Below are 20,834 nucleotides of genomic sequence, written 5' to 3'. Positions count from 1 at the left end.
ATGAGTAGGCACTTAATTTTTTTCACATCCCAGCAAGGAACATTCTTTATTTATTATTGGGAGTTATAAACCAGTGAGCTTTTTAGGGCTGGGAAGTTATAATCAATTGTTGGCAATTAAATCTTAGATGAATTTGATGACTAGCTGCCATTCGGGTTGCACCAGCAGATCTCTATAGATCTCATTCAGTTAACCTCAGCTTCTTGACAAATTTCCACACAGGTGATTTTCTGAAAGACACACTCCATTGAGAACTATCCAGGTTGGATTTATTGTTTTTCTACAACTAGAACAAGAGCAACTAGTGTAAAATGGATGTGAGAATTAGTCCCAAGTTCTAAGACTTCAGAATGGAGATTTGAAGAGGAATCAGGCTAAAAAACAAAGCAAAATATCTGGTGTTGTAATTGAGTGATATGTCAATTGGGTAGGTTTTACAAAGTAGATGGGGTCTTATATTACCAACATTTTTAGACTACCAGAGAGTTAATTTTTCCCTTCAATGTCAATGGGTATTTCATTTCCCTCTGGCATCATTTATGAACAAAATAGACTGTACCTGGTACATTACTAAAGATGACTGAGTGATGAATTAAACAGATTGCAAACACATTACTGCTTTTAAATAACAGCTTCTGCAGGCCTTGATATTCTTAATACAAGACTTGTTCAGTTAGGGAGCAGATGGTCTTTGGGGAAGTGTAGTCACCAAGTAAGTCTTTAGGATATGTTTAATCTGTTTCGGCAGAGTGCTGGGAGGGCGTAATGAAGTTTAATAGCACTAGTAGTAACGGTTGGTACTTAATAGCTCTTCAGGGTCAGAATGTGATCTTTCTATTGCAAGCATTACATTTTTTAGTTGCTTTAGTATTTAACTTGTATAAATCTGCTATTCTGTTGGCTCCTAACCAAAAGACATGATTTTTGATGCCATTTTAAGTAAATTGTACTATGGCTCACAGCAAATGCAGCGAGCTTTTAAAAGGCCTAGTTGGTTACATCATGGCTTGTTATTCTTTACATTTCAACTTCATGAAATATTTTTATTTCAATAAGTGTTTTGCTTTACTGACTTTAGACTTCATATTATTTTTCTTTCATTTTAGTACAATTGATATTTAATCCAATAGATTATCAATTTTTAGTGAGGAGAAAGAAAATTTATTTAAAATAACAGATGTTTTACAGATATGCATATTATACTTAGCTTTTCCACACTTATCCCAGGGGTGGGGGGTTTGAAAATAATCTTGTCATAATATTCCCCATTTACCATCTATTTCAACATTCTTCCTAAGCTCTATTTCAATTGTATTCCTGAACGACTCTGTGTTTACCATGATCTGCCTGTGATTTCCATGTTGGCTGCGTTCTGCACTCAAAAATTTACTCATTGTGTACACATGACTTCTCAGGCAGCAGAAATCCTGATCCTCTATACTGGGGCCAAAAGTATTGAAAAGTCGTGATTGCCATTGAACGAACCACTTCATTCTTTTGGCTTCCATGTTTTCAATTTCTGAATATTGACTTTGTATCCAGCTACTTTGGCAACTTTGCTTATTAGGTCAAGTAGTTTTTTGGTGGAGACTATAGGGTTTTCTGCATATACGATCATGTCATCTGCAAATAATGACAGTTTTACTTCCTCCTTCCCAATTTGGATGCCTTTTATTTCTTTTTCTTCTCTGATCACTGTGACTAGAACTTCCAGTACTATGTTGAATAAGTGTAATAAAGGCAGACAACCTTGTCTTGTTCCTGATCTTAAAGGAAAAGCTTTGGTTTTTGATCATTGAGTATGATGTTGGCAATAGGTTTCTAGTATATGGCCTTTATTATACTGAGGGATGCTCCCTCTAATCTTACTTTGCTGAGCGTTTTTATCATAAATCGGTGCTGGATTTTATCAAATGCTTTTTCTGCAACTATTGATATGACCATGTGGTTTTTGTCTTTCCTTTTGTTTACGTGATGTATTATGTTTATTGATTTGCGAATATTGTACCATCCTTGCATTCCATAGATGAATCCCACTTGATCGTGTTGTATGATATTTTTAATGTATTGCTGTATCCAATTTGCTAATATTTTGTTGAGGATTTTAGCATCTAGTTCATCTGAGATAGTGCCCTGTAATTTTCTTCCTTTGTTGTGTCTTTACCTGGATCTGGAATTAAGATGATACTGGCCTCTAAAAAAGAGTTTGGTAGTCTTCCCTCTTCTTGAATTATTTGGAATATTTTGAGAAGAACAGGAGTTAGTTCTTATTCTTTTTCTTTTGAAATTATTTTATTGTTGTTCAGGTATGGTTGTCTCCATTTCCCCCCCACCATTCCCCCACCCCAGCCATCCCCACCTCCCATCTTCCATCCTACTTCTCTTTGAAGTTAGTTCTTCTTTAAATAGTAAAAACTGCTAGTGAAGCCATCCAGTCCAGGGCTTTTGTGTGCTGGGATTTTTTTGATTACTGATTGGATTTCATTATTTGTTACCTGTCTATTCAGGCTTTTTGCTTCTTCTTGATTCAGTTTTGAAAGATTGTATATTCTAGAAATTTATTCATTTTGACCAAGTTGTCCAAAAAATTATGACATTTTTGTGCATCAACAATTAACTGTCAGAAAGAGAAACTAAGAAAAAAATGATTTACTATAGTGACAAGAAAAATAAAGTACCTACGAGTAAATATAACCAAGGAGGTAAGAGACCTGCACTTGGAAAATTATAAAACACTGAAGAAAAAAATGAGGAAGATACAAATAAATGGAAGCTTATACTGTGTTCATGGATTAGAATAATTAACATTAGTAAATTGCCCATACTACCCAAAGCAATCTATAGATTCAACACAATCCTTATTAAAACACCAATGGCATATTTCACTGATCTAGAACAAATACTCCAAAAATGTATATGGAACCAAAAGAGGCCCCAAATAGACTTAGTAATCTTGGGAAAGAAGAATAAATTTGGAGGGATCACAATATCTGATTAAAAAAACAAACAAAACTGTAGTACAATGCCACAGTAATCAGAACAGCCTGGAACTGGTATAAGAATAGACACGTAGTTCAAAGGAACAGAATAGACAGCCCAGAAATAAAGTCAAGAATCAATGGTCAATTAATATTTGACAAAGGGACACAAGCATAAAATGCTTCAGTACATGGTATTGGGAGAATTGGATAGGTTCATGCAAAAAAATGAAACTAGACTACCAACTTACCCATACACAAAAATACACTCCATATGGATAAAGGACTTATAAATATAAGTCATGAAACCATAAAAGTCCTAGCAGAAAACATTGGTAGTGAAATTTCAGATGTCCCACGTAGTAATATTTTTGCCTATATATCTCCTAGGGCAAGGGAAATAAAAGAAAAAATAAACAAATGAGACTACATCTAATTAAAAAGCTTCTGCATGGCTAAAGAAACCCTCATCAAAATGAATAGGGAACCAACTGTATGGGAGAACATACTTGCAATAATACATCAGACAATGATAATCTCCAAAACATATAAAGAACTCATATGACCCAACACCAGGAAGACAAATAATCCAATTAAAAAATGGCAAAGGGCCTGAATAGACTCTTCTCCAAAGAGGACGTAGAGATGGCCAATAGACATATGGAAAGATGTTCAACACCACTAGCCATCAGAGAGATGCAGATTGAAACCATAATGAGGAATCTCCTCACTCCTGTCAGAATGGCCATCATTAGTGAAGCAACAAACAACAAGTGTTGGAGAGGATGTGGAGAAAAGGGAAATTTAGTGCCCTGTTGGTGGGAATGCGGACTTGTGCAGCCACTGTGGAAAATAGGATGGAATTTCCTCAAAAAATTAAAAATGGAAGTGCCTTTTGACCCAGTGGTTCCACTGCTGGGAATATACCCTAAGAATCCAGAAACACCAATTCAAAAGAACTTATGTACCCCTGTGTATCATAGCAGCGCTATTTACAATAGCCAAGTGCTGGAAACAGCCTAAGTGCCTATCAGTAGGTGAGTGGATCAAAAAATTGTACATTTACACAATGGAATACTATGCAGTGGAAAGAAAGAAAGAAGGAACTCCTAACTTTTAGGACAACATGGATGGAACTGGAGAGCACTAAGCTAAGTGAAATAAGCCAGTCAGTGAAAGACAAATACCATATGATCTCACTTATAAGAGGAATCTAAAGAACAAAATAAACTAACAAGCAAAGTAGAATCAGAGACATGGATACATGGAACAAACTGACAGTGGACAGAGGGTGTGGGGGAGGGGGATTATGATGGAAAGAAGGGGAAGGGACTAGTCAAAGAACATGTATAAATGACCCCTGAACATGGATAGTGGTGTGGGGATTGACTGTGGGAGTAGGGGGGGAAGCTGGGTGGAGGAAGGCAAAGGGGGAAAATTGGAACAACTGTAATAGAATAAGAATAAAAAATAAATTTAAAAAAGAAAAATAAATTCATTTAAATGAACCTCCCCCCAAAAAGAGGGTAAAAAAGAAAAATTGTTGAAAAAACGGGACTTAATTTTGTATGATGAACACATAATAAAATATACAGATGATGTATTATAGGATTGTATACTTGAAACCTATATAAATTTATTACCCAATGTCACCCCTAAAAATTAATAATATAAATGAATAAAAACTGAAAAAAAGAATCCATGTCTTCAAACAGAAATAGGCACTGTATATTATTAATATATTGTTAGGTATATGAATAAGGTGATATTTGTTGTGTTTTATATAAAATTGTTTAACATAATATTTTCTATATTTTTGAATTACTCATGAAGGAAATGAATACAAAAATGTTAGCAAATGGTATATGTTTTAGATATCAAATTTAATCTAATCCATTATAATTCCTGATGAGAAGCTGAATAGCAAGAAAAGACTGATTTCTTTGTGGGGGGAGATGGTGAATACTAATAAAGTCTAGACTTTTTTTTTTACTATGCCATGCTGGACACAACAGTGTTTAGAAAAGGTTTACTCAATAAATTAATGTTTTGTTCCCAGAATTTATCATTTTGAAAAATAAGGTTTATTTGTTTTTCCTTTATATGCTAAACATATCCTTATTACAGAAAAATTATAAATTCAGAAAAAGACTGAAAAAACATTGTTTTAGTGACAATGTCTTCTTTATACTCCCCTTACTGTTTAGGATCAGAGGTATCCAACTTTTGGGCATCTCTGGGCCACACTGGAAGAAGAGCTGTCTTGGGCCACACATTAGATACATTGTAACACATAATCACACACAAAAAAATTCATAATGTTTTAAGTAAATTTACAATTTTGTATTGGGCCACATTCAAAGCCATCCTGGGCTGCATGCGGCCCACAGTTGCAGGTTGGACACCTCTGGTTTAGATGGTGCTGTTTAATATTCTGACTATTTTGAGGTGTAAAAAAATGTCATGAAAAAAACATATTCTTATATATATTTTCATAGTAATTGCAGTTTTTCGTTGGAAATCTAGAAGTGGAATTACTACACCTAAACCATGCACATTTTGATGACTTTCTAGATTCTTTCCCAAGTTGTTTTCCTGAAAAGTGTTTCCAGCTTATAATTAATTCTATGGAACTAGGCTGCTATTTTTATTACACTGTTACTGTCATTTGTTGTCATTTTTTCATATAACCACTCAGTTGACCATCTAACTGTCTTTTGTGAACAAACTGCTATTCTTTGTCGTCATCAAACATTTTGACTCCATTACTTCATTGTAGAAGTAAAATCAGGGTGCCAACCCATCACTGTAAGCCACACAAATCCATTAACTTGCAAATGGTTAGTGGATGTTAACTGTTCTAGGTTCCAAACCATATACCCATCAGCCAGAAAAGAGTTTACCTACCTTTTGTAAGTAGCAATTTGTAGTGCGCTGTTCTGATTATAATTTCACTAATTCAGAGAATTTCAAAATTCAGTTACAAAAGAGGTAAAGGAAAGAACACAGAATATAAGACAAAAAATATTCTAAGCAAAAAATCTAAGATGCCTCCATCCTAAAACAAATAAGGTCAAAAAGCTCTTTATTTTAAAGAGATAGGAACAGATAGTTTCACGGCCTATACACTGGAAATTACAAGTTTCTCAGATCTAAGATGAATACCCAAAAGACCAAAAATAAAACAGGCACCTGCTGACCACTGAATACATGTTGCTAAATAGCAGTTACTAAGTAATGTGTTCATTAGTAACCCATGAGCCAACAACCATCAGTTTCTTTTCCATTGCAACAGGAAGATTGAATGTTTACAATTAAAATGTATTGCTTATTCAAAGAGAGTGCAACATTTTTACCTGGGCTGCTAGAGGTTACAAAAATGAAGGAATTAAAAACTGTATTCATGGACTCCAACCCATGTTTATGAAAACAGACCACATATTTGCTTAGTTTGGCTTTCTGTGAAAAGATTATTAGCTTCAGTGGGTACAATATAATCTCTACAAATTGTACATCTATAGTCTTTCATATTTTTCTATGTTTTAGACTTCAAAAAGTTTCTCAAATTCCTGCCCCATTCTAATATTCATCCTCTTAAAAATTTTCTCTTTAAGCCAAAAAATTTTTAAAATATATCATGTAATCAATCCATTTTATTGAAAATGTTTTCAGAGCGAAGGGCCATTTTGTTGTGAGGTAATCAGTTGTTGACTTATCTTATCTGCTTTATCAATAATTCTTCTTTTTGTTTTCAGATTCCAAGAAAAAGAAAGCACCTGCAGAAGGTATTGCAAATATTTACTGATTTTGTCTTATAAATTACTTCTTAAAGGATTAACAGATAAGAAAGCTTTATATATGGGATATAAGATAGAGAGAAAATATTGAGATTGAGAGAAAGAGGAACAAGTGAGAAAAAATTAAGTCTTTTCTGATAATACTGCTATGAGAAATACTGGGCAGCAATAAAAAATAAATAATGTATATGTTTACATTTCATAATAATTGTTCAAAGAAATATTGCTTGACAAAAAAGTTGAATGATACTTAGTACCAAGCATTTATTTTATTTTACTAGAAAGCGTAAATTCAATTAATCTTGGATACACCAACATCAATTAGAAAACTAACTTGTTTCTTTAATTCTTGAAGAGAATCATAACTCAGATGGCAAGTATGCCTATTTCTTACGTGTTTAGTCATAGGTGCTTATGTATTCACATGTGTTTTTGTGTTCACATGTATTTGTGAAGATTGCAAGGTTTAAATTATTTAAAGTGAAGTATACAGTATAATCCTAAATGATTTCTTTTTCCAATAGTATTTTACAATCAAATTAAGGAAACATCCATGACAGGAAATCAGCAGTACCTCAAAGCAGACGCACTGTGTAATTTAAAGGCAGAAGAGAGGGGAGTGGTTGTAAAAATAATAGTCAAATCAGTGTGTTGGGGAATATACTTTATCTTTAAAGGTTTTAAGAGCAATGGTTTTTTGTTTATATTTCTCTCAACAGGACAACCCAAGGGAAAAAGTAAGGAAATGAACGCAAATACGTATTTTTTTTCTCTTTCCTACTACTATTGGCCTGGCACACATAGACTTGCTGTTTTGAATCTCTGTCTTCTGTATTTTATGCATGTAAACTATTTGCTGGGTTTTGTCAGGAATAAAGAATGCACAGCCTTGGGGTTGGGGTGGGTTAGAGTGAACTGAAAGGCACGGCAGTTTTTCTTGGAGTCCTTTTTCCCACTCATGCAGTCAGCTAATAATATTATTCACAGCCTTGTACCCTGAAGTACAGCTGCATTCTGTGAACCAACACTGTACTGCATTGGTGTAAATTTCATCCCTATAATCTGGTTAGTTGTGTCCATAGAAAAGACTGAACAGAAATTCTTTTTCAGGCTAGTGTTACAACTCCTTTCCTATTTTTTTTCTTCTTGTAATCCAAAATGTTCTGGCGTGTTCCCATGATATATAACATTTGTCCATAACATGACTTTTCCTCCTCCCAGTGCTACCAGGAGCTCTGTCGAACACCACTGCTTGGGATCCATACCTTAAGCGGCATATATTGTAGCTTTAATGCACAGGATTAAAGCTTTTTGCTAAAAATCCAGTCAAGCCTTGAGGTCATGTCCTTTGCAAATGTATACTCTCCTCTAAGGAAAATAAGATATATTGAACAAACAGAAATTTAAAAAACCTACCTTAACTATATTCAATTAGCCTTAGAAATCATCACATTTCTAGGTATGTAGAGCTTTTAAATATCCAGTAATATTAAAAACATTTTAAAATATACACCAAATTAAAAAAATATTCATGCATAATTTGTTCCTTCAAAAGGTCAGGACACTGAGAAAGTCTATGTTATTAAAATGCTCTAAAATATCCAGTGGAGAGAATCATGAAATTACACTACAGCTCAGCCAGGGGGAGCAACATTTCTGTGAAGACGGTGTGTTCCTTCAGTCCCAGACCTAATGTGTATGCAAGGCGGCTGATGAATTGTGGCATGAACTCTGGCACGTGAATACAGAAACCACTCTATAAACCATTGCATGAACAAGAAAATGAGTGACAACTGGAGATTTGAAAAAATAGTATTAAATTACATACATATAATTTCTATATATAATATACAAATATATACACACACATTGGTATTGAATTATATGTGTGTGTGTGTGTGTATATGTGTGTGTATATATATATAATCTCCTTATTGCAGTCTGTTTTTAAAAGTTCCTATAGACATGCTGTGACAACTTAGCAATTTGGGGGGCACTGATGTAGTTAATATAGACAAGCCTTCTTAGATGTTTATTTACAACTCAACTGCTTTCCTCCTTGGAAAGTTCTGTGAATTTTGACTTGGGCAGTAGTAGGGAGAAGAAAAAGATTTGTCCTCTAAACAGCTATTAATTCTTTTCAAATTAATATATTTGTTCTGGTTTATCATCAAGACTTTTATTATTGTTATTGTTGCATCTTTGAATTTGTTTGATTTAGTTTTTTTTTTTGTCTTTAAGATTGCTTCATTCAATTTTACATCGTCAACCCTATATTCTTATTTGGATCCTATTCTTCTAGTTAACCCAACTTAAGAAGTTGTACTTTTTTTTTAGTTTAAAAATAAACCTTGTCATGGTAGGAGAACAGGGTGAAGAGTACATGAAACCTTCCTGTATATATTTTTGTAAATTCTTGCAATTGATAATTTTTTCAAAAAACAAAAATAAAAAAACTCAAAAAAGTCATTCATGGGCATGATTTTGAAGATCCTGTAGAATTGTTAAATTAATTTATGTTTGTCAAGGGTAATTTAATAATTATTTCTTGAATTATTCCATTCAATAAATGCTCGCAATAATCTTTTCCTGCCTATTCTTCCAGATTAGCACAGCACTTTCCATATTTGATGTGATTGAAAGGCCCTTATTTTAACTTGGACATCACACATTTAGATGGTGTTTGACTTTGATGCAACCCAAATCTGCTTGGAGTATATTTTTTTATTGTCATCACTTTACAGAGTTCTAATAAATATTTTTAATTGGTGTTTTATATCAGCCATAAATTAAGCTTTACATTCAATTACTTCATGTTTTCCAGAAAACTTTTGGTAATGTTATTTTGTTGAATTCTGCCAAGTTGCCTAAACTTCTTCCTTTGACTGGTAACACTCGGCCAAGCCGTTTGTTTTCTTGTCCCACCTGTGTGCTCTCGTGGGGGGTGAATACACTCGTCCTCACACCTTCAAAACTACAAGCTGATGAACAAAATTGTACACTTGAGACATCGTGTGCTTGATTTGATGGCACTTTATGTCTTTAAAATATAGCTCTTAGAATTCTTTCAGCATAAACATCTTCTAGTCTCCAAAATGTATTCATTAAGCAGAACTTGAAGAAATCTCTCCCTTATTTTTCTTTAAAAAATGAATTATACTGTGTCTGTTAAAGCATTTCTTGAAAACTCTTTTAAATCAATTCTACTGGCTTATCAAACTAAATAAGAATAGAAATGTACATAATAGCACTTTATGTGAAATTAGCACTTATGCTTCATATAGAAGGAGTTATTATAATGTAAATGCCAATTTGTTCTTGACCAGAATAATGTTTTGCTTTGTACAATATTGACAAAAGTGGGTTCTTAAAGGGGAACAATACCTGAAAAGGACTCAATAAGGAATATTCATCCTATAAACAAGAGAATGTGTTTTGCCCCCTCTGAAAAGTCCTAGTCTATTTTATTCTCTTAAATCTTCTTCAGCAAAGCCTTTGTCTTAGCCAAACAATTATCACTTCAATATAAGAAAGATCACCCTAGGAGAAGTCTATATGAAATCTGTCCATCTGTATCTGAAAATCATCTTAGAATAGCTGCAATAAGTATCCTTTGTGCTTACTTTTATACCAAATTTATTTAAAATTTACATTTTCTACCCTTTATAAACTCTTATTTTATTTTTCTGGTTAATTATCCATGAAAAGTTCTGATTGCTCTGATATTCAGAATATTTTCATGCTGTTCTGTGAGGGAACTCTGTGGATGAAAATACAAGGGAAGAATGTTCTAAATATACAGTATTAGTCTTTCTACAACATTTATTATTACTTGCTGCAGTCTTACATTAGCACACACATTTCTTTGTGTTAAAACAATTAAGTTGTGACACAGAACTGTAATAATAACAATAATAATAATAATATGTTTCAGAACAGGAAAAGAAAGAAAAAGATGTGGTACCAGGTAACTGCTTTTAAATGCCTCTATATTCTTAATTTTAAGTTACTTAATTTGCAATTTAATAGTGAATTGGGAACAAATGGCATGAGATGATGACCTTTTTTCTTTTCCTGCTTGATACAGCAAAGCCACTGAAGAAGGAACCTGCAGGTGAGTCAGACCAGCGTTGCTGGTTCTTTCTTCCTCATGCCCAGTGTTTGCTAAAGCTGCAGCCTCAGACAGGCGGAAGGGCCATGGAAGGAAAGGGTAGGGCATTCTTTTCTCTCATAGTCTTTTGTCCAAGTTCTTCACATAGAGTTAACACTAATGAAGATCTGGAAAATGAAAGACTAATAATATACCACACTCTCGTTACTCTGTGCATTCTGTAAACCAGCAGCATCAGAATCACCTGAAAGCTTGGAAACAAAACAGAATCTCTGGTCCCACTCCAGACCTACTGAATCAGAATATGCAACCTCCTGAGAACCTCACTCCCTCCTGGGGATTCATCTATACAGTGACTGAAAGGCACTGTTTTACAGCTTAGTGTAAAAAAAATCTAAACAAAAATACAAATGAAACAAGACCAAAACACTTTCTGTGAATGTATCTGACATTGATTTGTTTTTAAATTATGAAATATTCAATTCCAGAAAATACTCTTTCCCTACTTCAAATGTTACTTAATCAAATTTCTTAAGTACTCTGAGGAATTGTAATGAGAATAGGTGTTTCATCAATATATTTAGAGTCTAATGGTGAAAAAATTGAATTCAGAATCAGACAAGCAGAAAAACAAACATAAAAACAAAAACTAAAAATTCAGTTAGTATAGATACAAAATAGTTTTCTAAGAGGTTTCTAGCATTTTACTTGCCTTACAATTTGTTTCAAATGAAAATAAATGCAAATTTCTGAAAATTTTTATTGATCTCATTTCATTTTATTATTTTATTATTTTATTTAATGTTGCTTATTTACAGTTGTGCCTTTTTCCCCCATTGCTTACCCCTACCCCTTCCTCTTAACCTATTGATTTTGCCTGGCAAACTTCTACTCAGAAAATTTCACTGATTTTTCTAGTGTGTATGTAGAGGTGGTCAGTGCTTAATATAATCTCTATTAGTCGCTCCAGCTATTTTATTGTACTTAAATGAGAACAGTGTTTACTCAAAACTGCATAAATAATCACGCAAATACAGCTCAGCTGTACTCTTACCCGTGGCCCAGACAAGGACTACCATAGGTTTGAAGTCATATTTCTTCTCATTATTATTCTAAGTTTGTAAAACTTCCTCAGACAACCATCTCTCCAACTAATTCTCATAGTATCATTTTCTTTCTTTCATAAAAACACTGATACTCAAGTAACCACATTACCTTTTCTTCTTTCACTTTAAATAACCAGAGTTTGGGAGATAAGAATTTATTTTTGTATCTTTATCTCCAGAGTGCTTACTATAAAGTTGGGTGCATAGTGGGCACTTGGTAATGACTGACTAAATGGAAAGAGAAATATCAAATAGGATAAACATATTTATTTAAAAAGTTTAAATGTGAATGACTTTCAACTAATTTACAATATGAAACAGTTATACATTTCACAACTTCACATTAACGTTGATATTACTTACCATTTCAGAAGGAATATTTTTTGTTTATCTCACAGATAACAGTGTCTGTTTGGGGGAAACATCCCCACATGTGAGCCATAACACATGTTCTCACTTACGCACATATGTAAAAAGCTAAAATAAAGAGTACAACCTAGAAACACGGAGAAGCAACAGCATGACTATGGGTGGAATCAGTTTCAAGAGTTGTAATAGCTAAACGTTATTGTCTAGTATTGAACCTGACAAAATACAATCATTTAAATTCCTTAAAATCATTATCTGTCCGTTCCAGGGTTTGATGATGATGTAGTAACGTAGCAAATACTAGATTTATTTTAAAAATTGAAGCCATTGGATAATGTATCAATTCATTTCATTCTTTTCATACCATTTTATAGACTTTAAGGAAAAAGAATTGACTTGTATATAAAAAACATTGATTCTTAGGGATTTTAGAATGGAAAACAAAATAAATGTTTTGTGTTATGAATGAGCATTCTGTGTTGGAAAAAGGTATATGAACATCAAAAAATATCTATGGTTTGTGGCATATATTTAACATATATCAAAGGAAATGGCACATTGTTGAATTTTTCTCTTCCTCAGACCTATTTTTAATAGTTTCCAAGGTTATAATACAGTCTTTAAAACATGGAAATAGCCTTAAAAATGTTAGAGAGAGAGACAAGTGGATGTGTAGTTAATTTAGACTTTATTATTTCTTGTCCTTAACAGCACCAAGTGAAAAACAAGTAAAAGCAAGTATGTTAAATCAAATGCAAAAACACAAAAAGAGCATATCTCAGCAGCTTACTCATTTAAGTTTTCTGTTAAAGATATTGCTAATGCTAATTTTTAATGCTGGCTTACCAAATATTTCTCGCCATGATTATTTAACTTGTTGAAGTAATATGCATAATAGTTTAACCTCGTATTTTCTGTGAGTTCGTCCTTATTAAAATTTGTCTATGGATGTTGCATTTGTAAATGTTAATTTGTCCAGATTACAATCCCTTTTAGAGCTGTTCATGTTTTTGTTTCCCACTTTTTGTAGCGTTAAGTGACTCTTCAGTCTCTTTAAACTCATTAGATTTAATTTTCCTAATGATTAATCACTTGATCAAACCAGTAGGCAACATAATTTGTTTACCAGTCAAGTCATTTTGTCTTTAATACAATGAAGCGCCCCCAAACTTTATTAACTATTACTGTTGTGATGTCATAGTTTTCATGTTAAGGCAAGTATTATCAGACTATGAACATTGACTGACAACTGTAACGCACTATGGCATTTGTTTCCATAGTAGTTTTGACAATATGTTTAAGGAGAAATGCTGATTATTTTGTCAGTATTTCTTGTTTCTATAAAGTACCTAATAGATTGTCTTAATAAAAATTATTTTGGCATAATTGCATATATTTAATTTTAGAAAAAAATATTCAGTACTTTTAGCTTCTCAAAACTTTGTATATAAGATTTATAGTTAAAACTCAGTTGTATGCATAATGTAATATGTTTATATATTTTTTTTAGTTAGAGCTCTTTAAATGTTGAAAATGGTACTAAAACAAATGGTACATAAAACAAATGGTACATAAATTCATTTTTATTTATTGCTCTTTTTTTGAGACAGAGTGTATGATTAATGAATATATCTGAGAAAATTGGAAATACAATACAAATAACTTGTTGAAAATATCTTTTAAAAATTATAGATGGAAATGTTCACATAGACATAACAGACTTTGAAAGAGAGGTTTAACATGAATTGAATATTCCTCTTATATTGTATGAAATATTTTACTTAATATAGATATGATTAGAACCCTATATTATATAACTTTTAAGATACTAATACTCAGGTAGAAATGCATAATCAAAAAATATATAAAGTAAAACTGATAATCTCATAGCACTAGTAGAGAATTTTAGATTGAAGATTATTCTGAACATTTTCTTCATAAAAATATAACATGTAGATAAAAATATTCATTTTCAATTTTTAAAAAAAGTTGTAAATTCTGCTATCTATGAAACACCCTATCAAATCAAGTTGGAAGAGATCAGTGTGTTTTCCAGGAAACTAGGTTGCCAAATCATCTTAGACCCAATATAAAAGTTTTAACAGAATTCATATTCAACTCCTTCTATGGCAGGGAAAAGTAGACTTGGCATGGGCATCATTCCTCAGTACAAAAATTAATGAGATAATTCATAAATTGTTTAAATTCTCTATTAATTATCTATTGTGGGTTTTTTTTGTCTTAAAAGCATACAACATTTTTTTTACATAGCTGCTATATACAATGGGCTGTTTATAAAGCTAATGCCTAAGGTGAAAATTGCATATTATTACCAATACTCTTAAAATTCCTTAAATCACCCATATAGTGAGGTGTACAGAATTTTGCATACATAGCTTTAACATTCAGGATATTAATTTACATGATCTTAAATTATGAGAGCAAATGAAGTAAAGAGATTTATAATTTAATGAACATAAATTGTGTATGTGATGAGATTTCATAATATTGAATGTAAAAAGATAGTTGAGATTAACTGGGTTAGAACAAGTCCATGGAAAAAGTAAAAGGTAATTTGTCATTAACTCACTTAAATGGAATAACTAGCATTTGGATTGAGTTTGTGGGGTAACCTTGTTTACTATAGAGCCCAAGGAAAACACAAGTCACTGTAGGAAAAAATACTGGAAGACATAGACAAGCTTGGGAGCTGTATCAATTCAGAGTCAGGGTCCTTATAGGACCATAAACAAAAAGAAGGGGAAGCATTTTAAATTCAATGATGTAACACAAAGGAGGGATACATGATGCTTCCACATATGAAGTTACATGCTGGGGATTATGTGGTTGGAGGGATAATACCTTGGATCAAGCAAGGATGCCGAACCTACATTTATAATTTCTGCAAGTCAACAAAGAGTCCTTTAGCATCGCCCATATAAAATTGCCTCAACACACCCAGTTCTCCCCCTTGCAGTCTCCTGTACCTACTTCTGCACACATAGGATAGTGACATAGGAGCTGACAACATCATTAATTACTTCCAAGTCTGCAGAGAACCAGACAAGTAGATTGTCAGAGTCCAGTGCATTTCAGAACTTCCACCCTCCTCTTGGTGAATCTTTAAGTGAGTGCACAGTAGACAATGCTTAATAAATATATCAGACCACACCCATTTTTTCAAATACTACTTTAAGAGCAGCTGGGTACTAGACATATCAGGGGGTTAACTCTGTAAGGTATGCAAATGTTGTACGACTGTGAATAATACATTGTATGTCAACTGTAATCAAAGAATAAATGTATAAAAGAAGAAGAAGATAAAATAACTGGGAAACACTGACACACTTCACTTCATTCCCTATCGAAGTCCATGGGGCTCTGGTCGTGTATTCCACGTGCACAATCAGCCAGCCAGTGGTCAGTCTGAATTCTGAACGAACAAATAACCAAGGGAGACATCAGGACCAAAGTAAAGTGATTTTTAATTGTGGGTCTCAGTGTACGTGAAATGGCAACAGCCAGGCATCTTCCATCCCTGGAGCCTAGCACCACGCTAGACTTTGCGGTGTGCTCAGCCACCCAGCCTGACTGTGTTATCACCTTAACTACATTTCCATACCTAAACGTGTGAATCACATGTCTGTCGCTTGGTCTACATGTCAGGATCATCCAGAAGGAGTCAGCACTCAAACTTTTAAAATAAAGTCTCTTTAAATTTATTCAGTTATAAAATAGTAGAAGAATATTTGAGGACAATCTATATTTGTTAGAAAAGTAAAATAGGTTTTTGGACTCAAATACTCTGTCATGGAAATTGCTGGAGGAAAAAGTCGATGGGCCTGTATCAGGAGACCTGCTCCCAAATGGGGTGTTCATGACCACGTGCCTCAGTTCCTTAGGACAGTCTTGCTTTACTAATATTATTCCCTCATAATTATTAATAGCACCTCCTTTTACTTGTTTGGTTTGGACAATAAATGATATGATTGCTACCCAAATCACAGGTGATGCTGACAAAAAACTCAAAATGGTGCAGACAGAGTGTCAGGGGGATGGTCCGGGGAGGTCTCGGGACCAGGAGGGGTCGGATGTGAGGGACTGGGACTGACTGAGGTGGCAGGCAAGATATGCTTCTTGTTTAATCCTATGTACAAACCAAAGTTGACATCCTGGGTGACGGCTCCAGACTGGGAAATACCGTGGTCCAGAGTTCAAGAATGCTCATTAACATAGCCCAAAGAGACCCAAACCAGATGAATGAGTACTAGCAAAAGTAGAATCTGAATTCAGTTTAAATGCAAGAAAGGAGGGGGAGAGGACTTGAGATGAGATATCAGGAATACATTTTAGCAGCAGGAAAATGTAATAATGAATACATTAAGATAGCTTTGTAAAGTATGACTACTGAGAATAGAACTGTGTTCCAAGTCTTAGTAATAAAACTATCTCCTGATACTGTTTTTTAAAGAGTAGAATGGTATTAATGCAGACTGAAACAAGTTTTCCAATTTGACAGAAAAAAGGAGATCTAAAACAAGTCCCACTTGAACAAAAATATAATATAAGATTGAGCAACCATTTCAGACAGCTAGAGAATGGATATATTATTTTTAAATGTTGCTGATGTAGATGGTATTCATTACCAAAAAAAACATGATTCTGTATTTCATACAATTCCAAAATATCAGTTCTATGAGGTCTATACATAAATGGTAAAGAAAAAACAATGCATTAATTCAAAAGAAATTATAAGAAGATATATATATATGTATACACACACAACACACACACACATATATTTGAAGTGTTACAGGACTTAAATTATATAGGCAAAATCAAGCCATAAATTACAAAGATGATGCATTTTGTTACATTAAAATAAAGAACTTTAATTCATAGACACTATAAACAGAGATAAAATTCAAGCTACAAACTTAGAGCACATATTTGTAGCGTATTTAAGTAATAAGAGATTAATAGAAAACAGATAATTTAAAAATAAAAAACAAGATAAAAAACTTGATAGGACAATGGACAGAAAAACGGGTAGAAGATATAAGAAAGAATAATAAAATAAATAGCCTATAAACATTTCAGAAGATGTTCAGCTTCTTAGTAGTAAAGGAATTTTATTTAAAACCACAATACAATATTATTTTACATATAACACGTTCACCAAATATGGGTAAAAACTGATCATTCTGGTAGTGGTGATGATACGAAGTGATAGAAACTCTTACACATGTTGTTGGTGTGAATGTAGTTTTTAGGGGGAAAATGTGGCATTTATCTAAAGAAATAAGACACAAGCACATGCTATGACCTAGCCATTTGACTTCTAAGAAAATGATTTTGCACTGCAGAAAGAATGTATAGGAATGGTAATACCAATGTTATTTATAATAGCACAAAATTGGACGTGACCAAGTATCTTTTGGAAAAAGAAGGAATATATAACTTGTAGAATATGTACACATTGAGCTACTATACAGAAGTTAAATAAATCAGCTACAGCTACTCACATCAACGTGACGTCTGTAAGAAGTAAAACAGTGTAACTGAGCGTACAACCATCTGAATAGGGCAGCACCAAACCTGAGAACTGTGTCAGGGCACTTCGCGGGCGGTGCTAGCACTGAGGTTTCCACCGAGAAATGAGAAAGTGGAGCAAACAAACGATTGAATTGGCCATAACATACATTGCCTTATTTAGGAACATTTCGTTATTTGGCTGTTGTGATCGTTGCTCTTGAGCTTCGTTTTCTCAGATTTGAGAAAAATCTAGTTGACTCTGGCTTTGGGTTGTTTACACAGGCTACTGAAGGCACTAGCGCTACTGGTCAAATGGCCTCCTTGGTTATCTTACCAGTGCATCTCAACACCATGTTTTGAAAGAAGCCAATCATAATAATTAAACAATATACTTCAATTTACATAAATATATTTCACCTAAAAGGTAATTTAATCTCTGTAAAATAGTCTTACCTCTTTTCAAAAATAAATATATGTAGTAATAATCTATAGAAAAATAAAAAATAATACAAATTTCATGTAATAAAAAATAATACATGATGATTGAGATAAAAGGAGAGGCATGCAGTTATAATTGGACAAGTCAGAGGTTTCAAAGAGGGATAATATTGTATTTCTTAAGCCTACAAAGGGTTTCAAAGATGGGCATTTTTAAATTGCCATTCATTAGAATGTGCATCTATGTTTATGCCCTAACATCTTCTATTTGCATATATTCCACACTTACACAACTTTCAAAAAGTGGAGGATGAGAAGATAAAAGCGGTGATGTTGAGTGTAGCAGCTCCTCTGGAGGCCGTGATGGACGACAGAGAGATGAGGTAGCTGGCATGGGGGGCTGGGACACAGAAGTGAAAGTTATGGTTGTCTGAGGTTGTGAAGTGTGACACACATTCCTGAGCTGATGTGGAAGCGTCCGTGATGTGGAAAACTGATGAAGGGGCAGGTAGATGGAACATTTGGAAGAACAAAGGCCCTGACTAGGCAAAAGGAGATGGAATGAGGGCAGAGACGGAAGGCTTTGTATTAAATAGGAGCAGAGACAGATACTCTTTTGGGACTGGAGAGAAGACAAATGGTGTCAGTATGTGCTGGAGAGGTGCTGAAAAGATGAAGTAGTCTAATCTGCTTCTGTCTTTTTCAATGAATTTCCCAACAGCAGCTTGTCTCTATGTTACAGGATGTTGGAAGTTTGAGGAGGGAAGAGAATGCTGATAAAATTTTACCAACTTCTTATTATTTTTCTTATTTTTCTATGGATGAGAGAAACCTTCAACTTTATTAATCCTTGATTTGAGGTTCAAAATTTTGTAGCCGGACCAGCATTCCAGATTATGTATGAAATGCGGCTCTCCTATCTTCCACACTAGATATTCAGAGAAGCTCCAAGAAGGCTTTCTGGCCTTTTTAATTCTATTTTTCTCTCTTACAATATTTGAATATTGAAAGCAATATTTGAATAGAATTTTGTGTTATATTATGGCTAACCTCTTACAATATGAAGCTAATTGATTGAAATCGAATACTGCTTGATATCCCCATAAAGACTAAACAAAGAAGGCCTTGCAAGACCTCTTTCCCATAACTCATATCATTTTAAATTTGACTAATCAATTAGTGTATTTTATGGAATTAGCTACCTTCTTTTATAATCTCTACTTACAGAAGCTAAAATTTTAATATTGCATTGTTGTATCTTGGAAGAAAGTTTCTCTATTACTATATGGAAGAAAGTTCATTAGTTTATAAAAATATAAGTGTGCTATAGTTTGTTTTTCTCTGCTGCTTGCTTTGCTCTTATCTGCTGGACAGTTTAGTTTTGTCTGACTTACAATACTATATCTACTTGGCATCTATGATATTTATTTCTCATTCTTTAATATCTGAATTTGCAGAAATTGATCGAGCCAAAGAAGAGGTTGGTGCTGCCTCAACAAAAAAAGGTAAATGCAACTTAAAGAAAAAAGTGTCATGACTAAAACTTATTTCTGCAAAAGTTTCTAACAATCTATTGTTTAGGGCTCATGAAGGGCAATATTTATTGATTTTTCTATTCACTGATAATGAAAACAAACTCACTTTGCACAAAATTTATAGTGTCTATATTAACAAGGCTTTGTCTTCAGTGTTCTAACACCAATCGTTTTATTCCTTTAGGACCATAAACTAAAACTAGCAATTTCAGTTCAATTGCAAGTTAGTTTTTGAAAAATTGAAGAAATGCAGCTGTTCAAGCTCAGTGGGATCCCAGTCACCTGGAGAGCATTCAACTGCAATATACGGCCTTAGGTGGTTGGAGCTCAAACAAATGGGACTTTGACTAGTAGAACTTACATAAACAATGTTCATTTGTGCAAGAATAACATCAAATTGAAAAATGTATTCCTGGGAATACTCACTTGGAAACGTTTTTCTTTAAGAAACGTATTATGAAGTTTGGGCTAGCAAAGGACAATGGGGGAATTGACTGTAGGAGTGGGGGGATGTGGTAGGGAAGAGCAATGGGGAGAAGGCAGTACAACTGTGCCTGAACAACAATAAAAAAGGAATGTATTAGGAAGTTTGGAATTTAAGTTTTCAAAACTGTTTCTCCTGTTGAATCAGAAGCAAGTAATATGAATATTAGAGATAGTTTTAAGAATATTTTTAAGAACATTAATATACATTAAAAATAATCAGCAAGATGAAAAGTTTTGCATATTCCCAGTTAGGAATAAATGATGACAATTCTGAAATTTGGGGCTTTATTTTACAAATAGACAGAAATTAAATGAGTAATGTATCCAATGGCTTTGGAAGTATCTAAAGAGACAATTTAACTAACCCACTCTCAATACACACTCGCATGCACACATACGTAACCTATAAGCCATTTCAGTGACAGGGTGATGGTCACCAAATCATTGGGCTTCTCAACTAGACAATTATTAATAATTTT

The 20,834-nt window shown here is 33.5% G+C and overlaps 1 protein-coding gene across 1 annotated transcript in view; it reads left to right on the top strand.

The window, feature by feature from the left end:
* Nucleotides 1–20,834, top strand: part of TRDN (triadin) — a 306,741-nt gene that overhangs the window by 191,184 nt on the left and 94,723 nt on the right. The window contains exons 15-20 of the mRNA XM_053914068.2: nt 6,734–6,763; nt 7,495–7,512; nt 10,710–10,742; nt 10,863–10,889; nt 13,073–13,099; nt 19,792–19,839. Coding sequence (XP_053770043.1) covers nt 6,734–6,763; nt 7,495–7,512; nt 10,710–10,742; nt 10,863–10,889; nt 13,073–13,099; nt 19,792–19,839 — 183 coding nt within the window. The remainder of the gene's footprint in view (nt 1–6,733; nt 6,764–7,494; nt 7,513–10,709; nt 10,743–10,862; nt 10,890–13,072; nt 13,100–19,791; nt 19,840–20,834) is intronic.

This window comes from Desmodus rotundus, chromosome 11 (assembly GCF_022682495.2).
Source record: "Desmodus rotundus isolate HL8 chromosome 11, HLdesRot8A.1, whole genome shotgun sequence".
Taxonomy (NCBI): domain Eukaryota; kingdom Metazoa; phylum Chordata; class Mammalia; order Chiroptera; family Phyllostomidae; genus Desmodus; species Desmodus rotundus.
This window is presented reverse-complemented; position numbering and strand designations above follow the sequence as displayed.